The sequence below is a fragment of the Lampetra fluviatilis genome, chromosome 57, assembly GCF_964198595.1.
Source record: "Lampetra fluviatilis chromosome 57, kcLamFluv1.1, whole genome shotgun sequence".
In the NCBI taxonomy this organism is placed as follows: Eukaryota; Metazoa; Chordata; class Hyperoartia; order Petromyzontiformes; family Petromyzontidae; genus Lampetra; species Lampetra fluviatilis.
This window is the reverse complement of record NC_136331.1, coordinates 5,059,232-5,075,756: the sequence shown is the minus strand read 5'-3', so window position 1 is coordinate 5,075,756 and position 16,525 is coordinate 5,059,232. Positions and strand designations below refer to the sequence as shown.

At 52.0% G+C, this 16,525-nt stretch overlaps 1 protein-coding gene across 1 annotated transcript in view; it reads right to left on the bottom strand.

Annotated features, from left to right (window-relative positions):
- The window catches only part of LOC144950366 (glutamate receptor ionotropic, kainate 2-like), a 133,107-nt gene that overhangs the window by 63,312 nt on the left and 53,270 nt on the right, over window positions 1-16,525 (bottom strand). The window contains exons 5-7 of the mRNA XM_078880480.1: window positions 14,834-14,866; window positions 14,443-14,608; window positions 12,679-12,860 (exon numbers count right to left, since the gene is read on the bottom strand). Coding sequence (XP_078736606.1) covers window positions 12,679-12,860; window positions 14,443-14,608; window positions 14,834-14,866 — 381 coding nt within the window. The remainder of the gene's footprint in view (window positions 1-12,678; window positions 12,861-14,442; window positions 14,609-14,833; window positions 14,867-16,525) is intronic.

Below are 16,525 nucleotides of genomic sequence, written 5' to 3'. Positions count from 1 at the left end.
GTGAGTGCGTGCGTGAGTGCGTGCGTGAGTGTGTGCGTGAGTGTGTGCGTGAGTGTGTGCGTGAGTGCCCGAGTGTGTGAGTGTGTGCGTGAGTGTGTGCGTGAGTGTGTGCGTGAGTGTGTGCGTGAGTGTGTGCGTGAGTGCCCGAGTGTGTGAGTTGGTGTGCGTGAGTGTGTGCGTGAGTGTGTGCGTGAGTGTGTGCGTGAGTGTGTGCGTGAGTGCGTGCGTGAGTGCGTGCGTGAGTGTGTGCGTGAGTGTGTGCGTGAGTGTGTGCGTGAGTGTGTGCGTGAGTGCCCGAGTGTGTGAGTTGGTGTGCGTGAGTGTGTGCGTGAGTGTGTGCGTGAGTGTGTGCGTGAGTGTGTGCGTGAGTGCGTGCGTGAGTGCGTGCGTGAGTGCGTGCGTGAGTGCATGCGTGAGTGTGTGCGTGAGTGTGTGCGTGAGTGTGTGCGTGAGTGTGTGCGTGAGTGCGTGCGTGAGTGTGTGCGTGAGTGTGTGCGTGAGTGTGTGCGTGAGTGTGTGCGTGAGTGTGTGCGTGAGTGTGTGCGTGAGTGTGTGCGTGAGTGCGTGCGTGAGTGCGTGCGTGCGTGAGTGCGTGCGTGCGTGCGTGAGTGTGTGAGTTGGTGTGCGTGAGTGTGTGCGTGAGTGCGTGCGTGAGTGCGTGCGTGAGTGTGTGCGTGAGTGTGTGCGTGAGTGTGTGCGTGAGTGCGTGAGTGCGTGCGTGCGTGAGTGTGTGCGTGAGTGTGTGCGTGAGTGCGTGAGTGCGTGCGTGCGTGAGTGTGTGCGTGAGTGTGTGCGTGAGTGTGTGCGTGAGTGCGTGCGTGAGTGTGTGCGTGAGTGTGTGCGTGAGTGCGTGCGTGAGTGTGTGCGTGAGTGTGTGCGTGAGTGCGTGCGTGAGTGTGTGCGTGAGTGTGTGCGTGAGTGTGTGCGTGAGTGCCCGAGTGTGTGAGTTGGTGTGCGTGAGTGTGTGCGTGAGTGCGTGCGTGAGTGCGTGAGTGTGTGCGTGAGTGTGTGCGTGAGTGCGTGCGTGAGTGCGTGCGTGCGTGAGTGTGTGCGTGAGTGTGTGCGTGAGTGTGTGCGTGAGTGCGTGCGTGAGTGCGTGCGTGCGTGAGTGCGTGCGTGCGTGCGTGAGTGTGTGCGTGAGTGTGTGCGTGAGTGTGTGCGTGAGTGCCCGAGTGTGTGAGTTGGTGTGCGTGAGTGTGTGCGTGAGTGCGTGCGTGAGTGTGTGCGTGAGTGTGTGCGTGAGTGCGTGCGTGAGTGTGTGCGTGAGTGTGTGCGTGAGTGCGTGCGTGAGTGCGTGCGTGAGTGCGTGCGTGAGTGTGTGCGTGAGTGTGTGCGTGAGTGTGTGCGTGAGTGTGTGCGTGAGTGCGTGCGTGAGTGCGTGCGTGAGTGTGTGCGTGAGTGTGTGCGTGAGTGTGTGCGTGAGTGTGTGCGTGAGTGCCCGAGTGTGTGAGTGTGTGCGTGAGTGTGTGCGTGAGTGTGTGCGTGAGTGTGTGCGTGAGTGTGTGCGTGAGTGCGTGCGTGCGTGAGTGCGTGCGTGCGTGCGTGAGTGTGTGCGTGAGTGTGTGCGTGAGTGTGTGCGTGAGTGTGTGCGTGAGTGTGTGCGTGAGTGCGTGCGTGAGTGTGTGCGTGAGTGTGTGCGTGAGTGCGTGCGTGAGTGTGTGCGTGAGTATGTGCGTGAGCGTGTGCGTGAGTGTGTGCGTGAGTGTGTGCGTGAGTGTGTGCGTGAGTGCGTGCGTGAGTGTGTGCGTGAGTATGTGCGTGAGCGTGTGCGTGAGTGTGTGCGTGAGTGCGTGCGTGAGTGTGTGCGTGAGTGTGTGCGTGAGTGTGTGCGTGAGTGTGTGCGTGAGTGCGTGCGTGAGTGCGTGCGTGAGTGCGTGCGTGAGTGTGTGCGTGAGTGCGTGCGTGAGTGCGTGCGTGAGTGCGTGCGTGAGTGTGTGCGTGAGTGTGTGCGTGAGTGTGTGCGTGAGTGTGTGCGTGAGTGCGTGCGTGAGTGCGTGCGTGAGTGTGTGCGTGAGTGTGTGCGTGAGTGTGTGCGTGAGTGTGTGCGTGAGTGCCCGAGTGTGTGAGTGTGTGCGTGAGTGCGTGCGTGAGTGTGTGCGTGAGTGTGTGCGTGAGTGTGTGCGTGAGTGTGTGCGTGAGTGCGTGCGTGAGTGTGTGCGTGAGTGTGTGCGTGAGTGCGTGCGTGAGTGTGTGCGTGAGTGTGTGCGTGAGTGTGTGCGTGAGTGAGTGCGTGAGTGTGTGCGTGAGTGTGTGCGTGAGTGCGTGCGTGAGTGAGTGCGTGAGTGTGTGCGTGAGTGTGTGCGTGAGTGTGTGCGTGAGTGTGTGCGTGAGTGTGTGCGTGAGTGTGTGCGTGAGTGTGTGCGTGAGTGTGTGCGTGAGTGTGTGCGTGAGTGTGTGCGTGAGTGTGTGCGTGAGTGCGTGCGTGAGTGTGTGCGTGAGTGTGTGCGTGAGTGTGTGCGTGAGTGTGTGCGTGAGTGCCCGAGTGTGTGAGTTGGTGTGCGTGAGTGTGTGCGTGAGTGTGTGCGTGAGTGTGTGCGTGAGTGCGTGCGTGAGTGTGTGCGTGAGTGTGTGTATGAGTGTGTGCGTGAGTGTGTGCGTGAGTGTGTGCGTGAGTGTGTGTGTGTCTGTGTGTGTGTGTGTCTGTGTGTGAGTTGGTGTGCGGTAGTGTAGCGGTTAGCGCGCTGCGCTATGAACCTGGCCACCCGGGTTCGATTCCCGCTCACGGCCAACACCAGTGACTATTATCTGAACCGGTCCTTGGGCCTCCCCTAGGTCGACTCAGCCTTAAATGAGTACCTGGTGCGGTGTGTAAACATCGCCACTGGGGAGACAAAGGCGGTCGGGCGTGGTGCTGGCCACCCACCCCCTCGTGTGCCGTTCCGTCCTTCATAGGTGCTCGTTAACAGCACTTGCCCCTACAGTCTGTTAAGGCTATACGGGGATCTTTGATCTTTGAGTGTGTGAGTGAGTGGTGTGTGAGTGAGTGGTGTGTGAGTGAGTGGTGTGTGAGTGAGTGGTGTGTGAGTGAGTGGTGTGTGAGTGAGTGGTGTGTGAGTGAGTGGTGTGTGAGTGGTGTGTGAGTGGTGTGTGAGTGGTGTGTGAGTGGTGTGTGAGTGAGTGGTGTGTGAGTGAGTGGTGTGTGAGTGGTGTGTGAGTGAGTGGTGTGTGAGTGGTGTGTGAGTGAGTGGTGTGTGAGTGAGTGGTGTGTGAGTGGTGTGTGAGTGAGTGGTGTGTGAGTGAGTGGTGTGTGAGTGGTGTGTGAGTGAGTGGTGTGTGAGTGGTGTGTGAGTGCGTGGTGTGTGAGTGAGTGGTGTGTGAGTGAGTGGTGTGGGAGTGAGTGGTGTGTGAGTGGTGTGGGAGTGAGTGGTGTGTGAGTGGTGTGTGAGTGGTGTGTGAGTGAGTGGTGTGTGAGTGAGTGGTGTGTGAGTGAGTGGTGTGGGAGTGAGTGGTGTGTGAGTGGTGTGGGAGTGAGTGGTGTGTGAGTGGTGTGTGAGTGGTGTGTGAGTGCGTGGTGTGTGAGTGAGTGGTGTGTGAGTGGTGTGGGAGTGAGTGGTGTGTGAGTGGTGTGTGAGTGAGTGTGTGAGTGAGTGGTGTGTGAGTGGTGTGTGAGTGTGGTGTGGGAGTGAGTGGTGTGTGAGTGGTGTGTGAGTGAGTGGTGTGTGAGTGGTGTGTGAGTGAGTGTGTGGAGTGAGTGGTGTGTGAGTGAGTGGTGTGTGAGTGAGTGTGTGTGAGTGAGTGGTGTGTGAGTGGTGTGTGAGTGGTGTGTGTGTGAGTGTGTGTGTGAGTGTGTGTGAGTGGTGTGTGAGTGGTGTGTGAGTGCGTGGTGTGTGAGTGGTGTGTGAGTGCGTGGTGTGTGAGTGAGTGGTGTGTGAGTGGTGGTGTGTGAGTGGTGTGTGAGTGGTGTGTGAGTGAGTGGTGTGTGAGTGCGTGGTGTGTGAGTGAGTGGTGTGTGAGTGGAGTGTGTGTGAGTGAGTGGTGTGAGTGAGTGTGTGTGAGTGGTGTGTGTGAGTGAGTGGTGTGTGAGTGGTGTGTGAGTGAGTGGTGTGTGTGAGTGGTGTGTGAGTGGTGTGTGAGTGAGTGGTGTGTGAGTGAGTGGGTGTGAGTGTGTGTGAGTGAGTGGTGTGTGAGTGAGTGGTGTGTGAGTGAGTGGTGTGTGTGAGTGGTGTGTGAGTGAGTGGTGTGTGAGTGAGTGGTGTGTGAGTGGTGTGTGAGTGAGTGGTGTGTGAGTGGTGTGTGAGTGAGTGGTGTGTGAGTGGTGTGTGAGTGAGTGGTGTGTGAGTGAGTGTGTGAGTGAGTGGTGTGTGAGTGAGTGGTGTGTGAGTGGTGAGTGTGTGTGTGAGTGAGTGGTGTGTGGTGAGTGAGTGGTGTGTGTGAGTGGTGTGTGAGTGAGTGGTGTGTGAGTGAGTGGTGGTGTGTGAGTGGTGTGTGAGTGAGTGGTGTGTGAGTGAGTGGTGTGTGTGAGTGGTGTGTGAGTGAGTGGTGTGTGAGTGGTGTGTGAGTGGTGTGTGAGTGAGTGGTGTGTGAGTGGCGTGAGTGGTGTGTGAGTGGTGTGTGTGTGAGTGGTGTGTGAGTGGTGTGTGTGTGAGTGGTGTGTGTGTGAGTGGTGTGTGAGTGGTGTGTGAGTGAGTGGTGTGTGAGTGGTGTGTGTGTGAGTGGTGTGTGAGTGGTGTGTGAGTGAGTGGTGTGTGAGTGAGTGGTGTGTGAGTGGTGTGTGAGTGAGTGGTGTGTGAGTGGTGTGTGAGTGAGTGGTGTGTGAGTGAGTGGTGTGTGAGTGGTGTGTGAGTGAGTGGTGTGTGAGTGAGTGGTGTGTGAGTGCGTGGTGTGTGAGTGGTGTGTGAGTGAGTGGTGTGTGAGTGAGTGGTGTGTGAGTGAGTGGTGTGTGAGTGAGTGGTGTGTGAGTGGTGTGTGAGTGAGTGGTGTGTGAGTGAGTGGTGTGTGAGTGAGTGGTGTGTGAGTGAGTGGTGTGTGAGTGGTGTGTGAGTGAGTGGTGTGTGAGTGAGTGGTGTGTGAGTGAGTGGTGTGTGAGTGGTGTGTGAGTGAGTGGTGTGTGAGTGGTGAGTGAGTGGTGTGTGAGTGAGTGGTGTGTGAGTGGTGTGTGAGTGAGTGGTGTGTGAGTGGTGTGTGAGTGGTGTGTGAGTGAGTGGTGTGTGAGTGCGTGAGTGGTGTGTGAGTGGTGTGTGTGTGAGTGGTGTGTGAGTGGTGTGTGTGTGAGTGGTGTGTGTGTGAGTGGTGTGTGAGTGGTGTGTGAGTGAGTGGTGTGTGAGTGGTGTGTGTGTGAGTGGTGTGTGAGTGGTGTGTGAGTGAGTGGTGTGTGAGTGAGTGGTGTGTGAGTGGTGTGTGAGTGAGTGGTGTGTGAGTGGTGTGTGAGTGAGTGGTGTGTGAGTGAGTGGTGTGTGAGTGGTGTGTGAGTGAGTGGTGTGTGAGTGAGTGGTGTGTGAGTGCGTGGTGTGTGAGTGGTGTGTGAGTGAGTGGTGTGTGAGTGAGTGGTGTGTGAGTGAGTGGTGTGTGAGTGAGTGGTGTGTGAGTGGTGTGTGAGTGAGTGGTGTGTGAGTGAGTGGTGTGTGAGTGAGTGGTGTGTGAGTGAGTGGTGTGTGAGTGGTGTGTGAGTGAGTGGTGTGTGAGTGAGTGGTGTGTGAGTGAGTGGTGTGTGAGTGGTGTGTGAGTGAGTGGTGTGTGAGTGGTGAGTGAGTGGTGTGTGAGTGAGTGGTGTGTGAGTGGTGTGTGAGTGAGTGGTGTGTGAGTGAGTGGTGTGTGAGTGGTGTGTGAGTGGTGTGTGAGTGAGTGGTGTGTGAGTGAGTGGTGTGTGTGTGAGTGGTGTGTGAGTGGTGTGTGAGTGAGTGGTGTGTGAGTGAGTGGTGTGTGAGTGAGTGGTGTGTGAGTGGTGTGTGAGTGGTGTGTGAGTGGTGTGTGTGTGAGTGGTGTGTGTGTGAGTGGTGTGTGTGTGAGTGGTGTGTGAGTGGTGTGTGAGTGCGTGGTGTGTGAGTGGTGTGTGAGTGAGTGGTGTGTGAGTGCGTGGTGTGTGAGTGAGTGGTGTGTGAGTGAGTGGTGTGTGAGTGAGTGGTGTGTGAGTGAGTGGTGTGTGAGTGGTGTGTGAGTGGTGTGTGAGTGGTGTGTGAGTGAGTGGTGTGTGAGTGAGTGGTGTGTGAGTGCGTGGTGTGTGAGTGAGTGGTGTGTGAGTGAGTGGTGTGTGAGTGAGTGGTGTGTGAGTGGTGTGTGAGTGAGTGGTGTGTGAGTGGTGTGTGAGTGAGTGGTGTGTGAGTGAGTGGTGTGTGAGTGGTGTGTGAGTGGTGTGTGAGTGGTGTGTGAGTGAGTGGTGTGTGAGTGAGTGGTGTGTGAGTGAGTGGTGTGTGAGTGGTGTGTGAGTGAGTGGTGTGTGAGTGAGTGGTGTGTGAGTGAGTGGTGTGTGAGTGAGTGGTGTGTGAGTGAGTGGTGTGTGAGTGGTGTGTGAGTGAGTGGTGTGTGAGTGGTGTGTGAGTGGTGTGTGAGTGAGTGGTGTGTGAGTGGTGTGTGAGTGAGTGGTGTGTGAGTGAGTGGTGTGTGAGTGGTGTGTGAGTGAGTGGTGTGTGAGTGAGTGGTGTGTGAGTGAGTGGTGTGTGAGTGCGTGAGTGGTGTGTGAGTGGTGTGTGAGTGAGTGGTGTGTGAGTGGTGTGTGAGTGGTGTGTGAGTGGTGTGTGAGTGAGTGGTGTGTGAGTGAGTGGTGTGTGAGTGAGTGGTGTGTGAGTGGTGTGTGAGTGAGTGGTGTGGGAGTGAGTGGTGTGTGAGTGAGTGGTGTGTGAGTGAGTGGTGTGTGAGTGAGTGGTGTGTGAGTGAGTGGTGTGTGAGTGAGTGGTGTGTGAGTGAGTGGTGTGTGAGTGAGTGGTGTGTGAGTGAGTGGTGTGTGAGTGGTGTGTGAGTGAGTGGTGTGTGAGTGAGTGGTGTGTGAGTGAGTGGTGTGTGAGTGGTGTGTGAGTGAGTGGTGTGTGAGTGAGTGGTGTGTGAGTGGTGTGTGAGTGAGTGGTGTGTGAGTGGTGTGTGAGTGGTGTGTGAGTGAGTGGTGTGTGAGTGGTGTGTGAGTGAGTGGTGTGTGAGTGAGTGGTGTGTGAGTGAGTGGTGTGTGAGTGGTGTGTGAGTGAGTGGTGTGTGAGTGGTGTGTGAGTGGTGTGTGAGTGAGTGGTGTGTGAGTGGTGTGTGAGTGAGTGGTGTGTGAGTGAGTGGTGTGTGAGTGAGTGGTGTGTGAGTGAGTGGTGTGTGAGTGCGTGGTGTGTGAGTGAGTGGTGTGTGAGTGAGTGGTGTGTGAGTGGTGTGTGAGTGGTGTGTGAGTGAGTGGTGTGTGAGTGAGTGGTGTGTGAGTGCGTGGTGTGTGAGTGAGTGGTGTGTGAGTGAGTGGTGTGTGAGTGCGTGAGTGGTGTGTGAGTGGTGTGTGAGTGAGTGGTGTGTGAGTGAGTGGTGTGTGAGTGAGTGGTGTGTGTGTGAGTGGTGTGTGAGTGAGTGGTGTGTGAGTGGTGTGTGAGTGAGTGGTGTGTGAGTGGTGTGTGAGTGCGTGGTGTGTGAGTGAGTGGTGTGTGAGTGAGTGGTGTGTGAGTGGTGTGTGAGTGAGTGGTGTGTGAGTGGTGTGTGAGTGCGTGGTGTGTGAGTGAGTGGTGTGTGAGTGAGTGGTGTGTGAGTGGTGTGTGAGTGGTGTGTGAGTGGTGTGTGAGTGAGTGGTGTGTGAGTGAGTGGTGTGTGAGTGAGTGGTGTGTGAGTGAGTGGTGTGTGAGTGAGTGGTGTGTGAGTGAGTGGTGTGTGAGTGAGTGGTGTGTGAGTGAGTGGTGTGTGAGTGAGTGGTGTGTGAGTGAGTGGTGTGTGAGTGGTGTGTGAGTGGTGTGTGAGTGGTGTGTGTGTGAGTGGTGTGTGAGTGGTGTGTGAGTGGTGTGTGAGTGAGTGGTGTGTGAGTGAGTGGTGTGTGAGTGGTGTGTGAGTGAGTGGTGTGTGAGTGAGTGGTGTGTGAGTGGTGTGTGAGTGGTTCGATCAAGCTGCGCTACGAACCGGGCAAACCCGAGTTCGATTCCCGCTCGCGGCTGCCAACGGCAGCGACGATTATCTGAGCCGGTCTAGAGCCACCCCCCTCCCCTAGGTCGACTCAGCCTCAAATGAGTAGCTGGTGCTGGTGTTGGCCACCCAACCCCTCGTGTGCAGTTCCGGCCTTCATCGGTGCTACTCGCTAGCAGCACTTGCCCCAACAATCTGCGAAGGCTCTCGGGGGATCTTTGTCTTTGTGTGTGTTTTTGTGGAGCGGTCGTTTAGTGGTCAGGACACTGGTCCTGCAAACTCGGCGGCCCGAGTTCGATTCCCGCTCACGACCAATAACAGTGGCGAACATCTGAACCGGTTCTGTGCCTCCGTGATGGTCGACTCAGCCTTAAATGAGTATAAGCTGCGGTTACGTAAACACTATCACTGGGGAGACAAAGGCGGCCGGGTACAGGCGTGGTGCTGTCCACAGCATCCAAATCGTACTACTCGCGAAACAGCACTTGCCCCCGCATCCTGTGTAGGCTATACGGGGGATCTTTGCATGCTTAGCGCGCGCGCGTGAGTGTGTTTAATTGTGTTTAATGTGTGCATTTGTGTTAAGCGTGTGTTTAACGAGCGCGTTTAATGCACATGTTTAAGTGTTCACAGTGTGTATATTTAAAGTATGTTTACTCGGTATGTTTATCAGACTGTGCTGAGGTGCTGTGCTTGGTGAGTGGGGAGCGGTGGTGCAGCGGTTAGCGCGCTGCGCTACGATCCCGGCGACACGAGTTCGATTCCTGCACACGGTCACCAAGACCAGTGATGATTATACCGTTTAAGAAAAAAACAAAACATATTTTTTCGTTCCTAGGTAGTAAGTGTTATTTCCTAATTGCTTATGCCTCAAAAGGTACAGAAAGTGGCTATTATACCCCATAAACTTTGCTTTTGCGGCCAGGATACAAAAGCCAAGTTAATAATCCACTCCATTAATAAACACTGTGTAACTAATTTATTTATTTTTTGTTCCTGGGTAGTAAGTGTTATTTCATAATTGCTTATGCCTCTAAAGGTACAGAAAATTGCTATTATTTCCCCGTAAACTTTGCTTTTGTGACCAGGACAGTGATATTTTGAAATGTACTTATTGTGAATGAGAACACGTGGTGTGCATATGTGTCATTCCTACAACATAAAGTCCCGGTCACAAAAAGAAAAGATTTGTGGGGAATAATAGCAACTTTCTATACTTTTTAGGCGTAAGCAATAAAAAAAACACTACCCAGAGACAAAAATAGTGTTACGTAAGATAATTGTTTTTTTACCCTTTTATCTGGCAACAAAACTGACACCTTTTTTTAACAAGGAGTCATGTTTGCATAGACCACAATACCTGCAGTCATAACGCAAACAAAAAACATAACTTTGATCATGTATGCACTGTCCTTGAAGTTGATTGGTCCACACCCGAGACAGCTTTCCTTAGAGCCTAGTCTCACATGGTGTTGGACCAGATGACGCCAAAAGGCGCACAACTCAAAGACAATGCACCATCAGAGTATGAGAGCTTGGGTTAAGCAATTACACCATTGGAACCTCATTTGTCAGTAAAAAATATGCTAATTGTTTTTTTACCCTTCTATCTGCAAACAAAACTGACATCTTTTTTTACAAGGAGTCATGTTTACATAGTTAACTATCTGAACCGGTCCTGGGCCTTCCATAGGTCGACTCAGCCTAAAATGGGTACCTGGTGCGGTGTGTTAACATCACCACTGGGGAGACAAAGGCGGCCGGGCGTGGTGTTGGCCACCAACTCCCTCGTGTACAGCGCCGGCCTTCATAGGTGCTCGCTAACAGCACTTGCCCCTTCAGTTTGTTAGCCTATACGGGGTTCTTTGTATGGTTAATGCGTGTGGTGTGAGCGTAATGCATTCGCATTTTCACTGTGTATATTCACCGTGTGTATGCGCCGTGTGTATTTTTAGGGTGCTGATATTTAAAATAAAGTTGCGTTATTGTCAAGGGCACAACAACTGATTTTAATCATTCGATTGTTCCACTGAAGGCAGCGTGACAGCGTAAGGACGATATCTAAACATTTACTGAGTGTTCCATGGAGTTCAGATATGGATCACAATCAATGCATTGAGTCACGGTGTAGGGGCTTAGACGCAGAGGAGGGGTTACTGAGTGGGTAGGCGAGTGGGTAGGTGAGTGAGTGGGTATGTGTATGAGTAGGTGAGGGAGTAGTTGAGTGGGTACGTGAATGGTTAGATGAGTGGTTAGGTGAGTGGGTAAGTTAGTGAGTGAGTACGCGAGTGAGTTGGTAGGTGAGTGGGTAGGTGAGTGAGTGGGTATGTGTGTGAGTAGGTGAGTGAGCAGTTGAGTGGGTACGTGAATGGTTAGATGAGTGGTTAGGTGAGCGAGTGCTTAGGTGAGTGGGTAGATTAGTGAGTGTGTAGGTGAGTGAGTTGGTAGGTGAGTGGGTAGGTGAGTGAGTAGGTAGGTGAGTGAGTGGGTGAGGGAGTAGTTGAGTGGCTACGGGAATGGTTAGATGAGTGGTTAGGTGAGGGAGTGCTTAGGTGAGTAGGTAGATGAGTGAGTGAGTAGGCGAGTGAGTCGGTAGGTGAGTGGGTATGTGTGTGAGTAGGTGAGGGAGTAGTTGAGTGGGTACGGGAATGGTTAGATGAGTGGTTAGGTGAGCGAGTGCTTAGGTGAGTAGGTAGATGAGTGAGTGAGTAGGCGAGTGAGTCGGTAGGTGAGTGGGTATGTGTGTGAGTAGGTGAGGGAGTAGTTGAGTGGGTACGTGAATGGTTAGATGAGTGGTTAGGTGAGCGAGTGCTTAGGTGAGTGGGTGCTTAGGTGAGTGGGTAGATTAGTGAGTGAGTTGGTAGGTGAGTGGGTAGGTGAGTGAGTGGGTATGTGAGTGAGTTGGTAGGTGAGTGGGTAGGTGAGTGAGTGGGTATGTGTGTGAGTAGGTGAGTGAGCAGTTGAGTGGGTACGTGAATGGTTAGATGCGTGGTTAGGTGAGCGAGTGCTTAGGTGAGTGGGTAGATGAGTGAGTGAGTAGGTGAGTGAGTTGGTAGTTGAGTGGGTAGGTGAGTGAGTGAGTATGTGTGTGAGTAGGTGAGGGAGTAGTTGAGTGGGTACGTGAATGGTTAGATGAGTGGTTAGGTGAGCGAGTGCTTAGGTGAGTGGGTAGATTAGTGAGTGTGTAGGTCAGTGAGTTGGTAGGTGAGTGGGTAGGTGAGTGAGTGGGTATGTGTGTGAGTAGGCGAGGGAGTAGTTGAGTGGGTACGTGAATGATTAGACGAGTGGTTAGGTGAGTGAGTGCTTAGGTGAGTGGGTGCTTAGGTGAGTGGGTAGATTAGTGAGTGAGTTGGTAGGTGAGTTGGTAGGTGAGTGGGTAGGTGAGTGAGTGGGTATGTGTGTGAGTAGGTGAGTGAGCAGTTGAGTGGGTATGCGAATGGTTAGATGCGTGGCTAGGTGAGCGAGTGCTTAGGTGAGTGGGTAGATGAGTGAGTGAGTAGGTGAGTGAGTTGGTAGTTGAGTGGGTAGGTGAGTGAGTGAGTATGTGTGTGAGTAGGTGAGGGAGTAGTTGAGTGGGTACGTGAATGGTTAGATGAGTGGTTATGTGAGTGGGTAGGTGAGTGAGTATGTGTGTGAGTAGGTGAGTGATTAGTTGAGTGGGTACTTGAATGGTTATATGAGTGGTTAGGCGAGCGAGTGGGTAGTTGAGTGGGTAGATGAGTGATTGAGTAGGTGAGTGAGTTGGTAGGTGAGTGGGTAGGTTAGTGAGTGAGTAGGTGAGTGAGTTGGTAGGTGAGTGCGTAGTTGAGTGGGTAGGTTAGTGAGTGAGTAGGTGAGTGAGTTGGTAGGTGAGTGGGTAGTTGAGTGGGTAGGTTAGTGAGTGAGTAGGTGAGTGAGTTGGTAGGTGAGTTAGTGGATCTTAGTCAATGCATACAGTGTGGAAACATCGATCCAAAGGGGAAGAGGAGGAGGAGGGGTTCTGAACCCCTGGTGATGATTGGCATCAAGTTTCAAGTTTCATTTATTAGGTTTTGCCCTGTGAGCCATTGGGCTGTTAAATCGGGTGCAACCGCAACAAACAAAAAAACTAAAACATGAACAAGAAAACATCTTAAAGTGACTATGTGCAAACAGAAAATCCAAGAAAAGACAGCAAAATATTGCAGAAAAAATCACCGTACACCAACACTGTGTGCAAAAATCCCAGTGGGATGCAAGTCAAACAACAGCAACAACCACAAGACAACTTAGATTAAGGCCATCAGTCTAACTCTGTACTACAACAAACAAACATGGCCAAACCGAAAAACTTTTCAAAAATCACCAAAATAAAGCCATAAAAGCAACGAAACAGTGATCATAGGAACTGGTGGCGTGACACCAACGACCACCGACAATTTCGATTTAAATCTTTCGTGACTGCAGGGATTCATCTTCTTGGTTTTTGCGGTAAAGTCACGTAGAAGGGAAGTAATAAAATAATAAAAATAAAACATCATAAAATAATTCTCACGACGCTGTCGCCTCGAATTGTTTTATTATGTTTTATTTCTATTATTTTATTACTTCCCTTCTACGTGACTTTACCGAAAGATCCAAGAAGACGACCACCGACAATGATTGTCAATGCACCGACGACAACCGACGGTGGCTACTCCCGACGAGGGCGACCTGCTGGAGGATGTCTGCGGCGGTGGCGTGTCCACAGTCGAAGATGGCGTGGAACTCGCGGCCGCGTTTCATCTCCTTGAGCAGCGGCTTGGAGTCACGGACGTCTCCCGGCAGCTGCCGGATCTTGAGGCGCACGTTGTAGCGCGACGGCGCCTTGATCAGCTCCTGCAGGCGGATGAGGCCTGACATACACGAGGATGACATCGTCGTCGTCGAGATGATCGTCGATGACGATGGTGGTTCAGATGAGTAGCACCACCAGCAGTAGCATCAGTAGTATCACCACCACCACCAGCACCACCACCACCACCACCAGCACGACCAGTATTACCATAACCAGCACTACCACCACCAACAACCAGAACCACCACCACCAGCACTACCACTACCATCATCACCACCAGCACTACCATCACCACTACCACTATCAGTAGCATCACCAGCACCACCACCAGCACCACCACCACCACCACCAGCACCACCACCACCACCACCAGCACCATCACCACCACCAGCACCACCATGACCAGCACTACCACCACCAACACTACCGCAACCAGAACAACCACCACCAGCACTACCACTACCATCACCACCAGCACTACAATCACCACCAACACTACCATCATCACCACCAGAAACTACCATCACCACCACCACCACTACCATCATCACCACCAGAAACTACCATCACCACCACCACCACTACCATCATCACCACCACCAGCACTACCATCACCACCACCAGTACTACCATCATCACCACCAGAAACTACCATCACCACCACCACCACTACCATCACCACCACCAGAAACTACCATCACCACCACCACCAGCACTACCATCACCACCACCAGTACTACCATCATCACCACCAGAAACTACCATCACCACCACCACCACTACCATCACCACCACCAGCACTACCATCATCACCACCACCAGCACTACCATCACCACCACCAGTACTACCATCACCACCACCACTACCATCACCACCACCAGCACTACCATCATCACCACCAGAAACTACCATCACCACCACCACCACTACCATCACCACCACCAGCACTACCATCACCACCACCAGCACTACCATCACCACCAGAAACTACCATCACCACCACCACCACTACCATCACCACCACCAGCACTACCATCACCACAAGAAACTACCATCACCACCACCAGCACTACCATCACCACCACCAGCACTACCATCACCACCACCAGCACTACCATCACCACCACCAGCACTACCATCACCACCAGAAACTACCATCACCACCACCACCACTACCATCACCACCACCAGCACTACCATCACCACCACCAGCACTACCATCATCACCACCAGCACTACCATCATCATCAACAGCACTACCACCACCACCAGAAACTACCATCACCACCACCACCACTACCATCACCACCACCAGCACTACCATCACCACCACCACCACTACCATCACCACCACCACCACTACCATCACCACCACCAGCACTACCATCATCACCACCAGCACTACCACCACCACCACCAACACTACCATCATCATCAACAGCACTACCACCACCACCACCAGCACTACCATCACCACCAGAAACTACCATCACCACCACCACCAGCACTACCATCATCATCACGTCGTCGTTGCATGCTTGGAGAGACACGTTCCAACCAACGAACGAACAACAACCACAGCAACAAACAACAACAACAACAACCGCAGCAGCAACAACAACAACAACCCACAACACACCGGTTCCATCCTCGTACACGACGGTGACGGCCTTCCAGCCGTAGAACGAGACGAGGTCTAGGATGGCGCGGCTGATGGAGGCGAAGTCCGGGTACAGGTTCACGTAGAAGACGTCGCGACTTGCCGACGGTCCCTGGTGCTTCCACTGCGTCTGCACGTGCGGCACCTACAAGGTCGCACGCCCCGCGAGGTCAGGGTTCAACCGCTGCTACGACTAACTACTACTAACTAACTAACTAACCACTACTACTAACTAACTAACCACTACTACTAACTACTAACTACTACTAACTACCACTAACTACTACTAACTAACTACTACTAACTACTAACTACTACTAACTAACTACTACTAACTAACTAACCACTACTACTAACTACTAACTAATACCTGGAGCCTCCACTGCGTCTGCACGTGCGGCACCTACAAGGTCGCACGCCCCGCGAGGTCAGGGTTCAACCGCTGCTACGACTAACTACTACTAACTACTACTAACTACTACTATTAACTACTACCACCACTAACTACTACTAACTACTAACTACTACTACTACCACCACTAACTAGTACTACTACTAACTACTACTACTAACTACTAACTACTACCACCACTAACTAGTACTACCACCACTAACTAGTACTACTACTACCACTAACTACTACTAACACTAACTAGTACCACTAACTACTACCACCACTAACTAGTACTACTACTACCACCACCACCACTAACTAGTACTAACTAGTACCACTAACTACCACTAACTACTAACGACTACCACCACTAACTAGTACTACTACTACTACCACTAACTATCAACTACTACTAACTACTACCACCACTAACTAGTACTACTACTACCACCACCACCACTAACTACCACACGAGGAAGCCACTGTAGCGATGCAATTTCAAATCTCGATTGAGATCTCATTTCGCTACGACCGCTTTTCCGTGTTTGATGTCCTTCACACCCCCCCCGCCGCACCGATAATTAACTCAACATACACCACCACCTGAGGACGGCTGCTTGCGTTGCGGCCGAAACGTCGCGAGAATTATTTTATTATGTTTAATTTGTATTATTTGATTACTTCCCTTCTACGTGACTTTACCGAAAGAACCAAGAAGATACACCACCACCATGATTATTGTATTATACTACACTATGGGAACCTCATTTGCCAGTAAAAATATGATAATTGGTTCTTTACCCTTCTATCTGGCAACAAAACTGACACCTTTTGGCGTCATCTGGTCCAACCCATATGAGACTAGGCTCTAAGGAAAGCTGTCTCGGGTGTGGATCAATCAACTTTAAGGACAGTGCACATTATCAGAGTTGTGTTCTTTTGTTTGTATTATGACTGCAGGTATTGCGGTCTATGCAAACATGACTCCTTGTAAAAAGGTGTCAGTTTTGTTGCCAGATAGAAGGGTAAAGAACCAATTATCATATTGTTTTATTATTAAATTTAACCAGTTGAGGCCCACTGAGCAACGGTAGCTCTTTTGCATGAGCGACTTGGTTATCACAAATTATAGCTCAACGAAGAGGAGAGAGAGAGAAGCAGCAGCAGCAGCAGCAGGCGTCGTCAAGTTCAAGTTCATGTATTAGGTATAGCCCTGTGAGCCATTCGGCTCTTGAATCGGGTGCAACCGCAACAAACAAAAAACAAAAACATGAACAAAAAAACATCTTAAAGTTCAAAGTTTATTTATTAGGTATAGCCCTGTGAGCCATTCGGCTCTTGAATCGGGTGCAACCTCAACAAACAAAAAACAAAAACACGAACAAAAAAAACATCTTAAAGTGACTATATGTGACTGAGTGCAAACAGAAAATCCAAGAAAATAAAACAGCAAAATATTGCAGAAAAAAAACACCGTTACACCAACGCTGTGTGCACAAATCACAGTCGGGGATCGAAGCCACGACCCTCATGCATGTCCGTGCGAGGTCGTCACCACCCCCCACGCCACCCCCCACCACCCCCCCCCCCCACCACCCCCCCCCACCACCACCCCCCCACCACCACCCCCCCCACCACCACCCCCCCACCACCCCACCCCCCCACGCC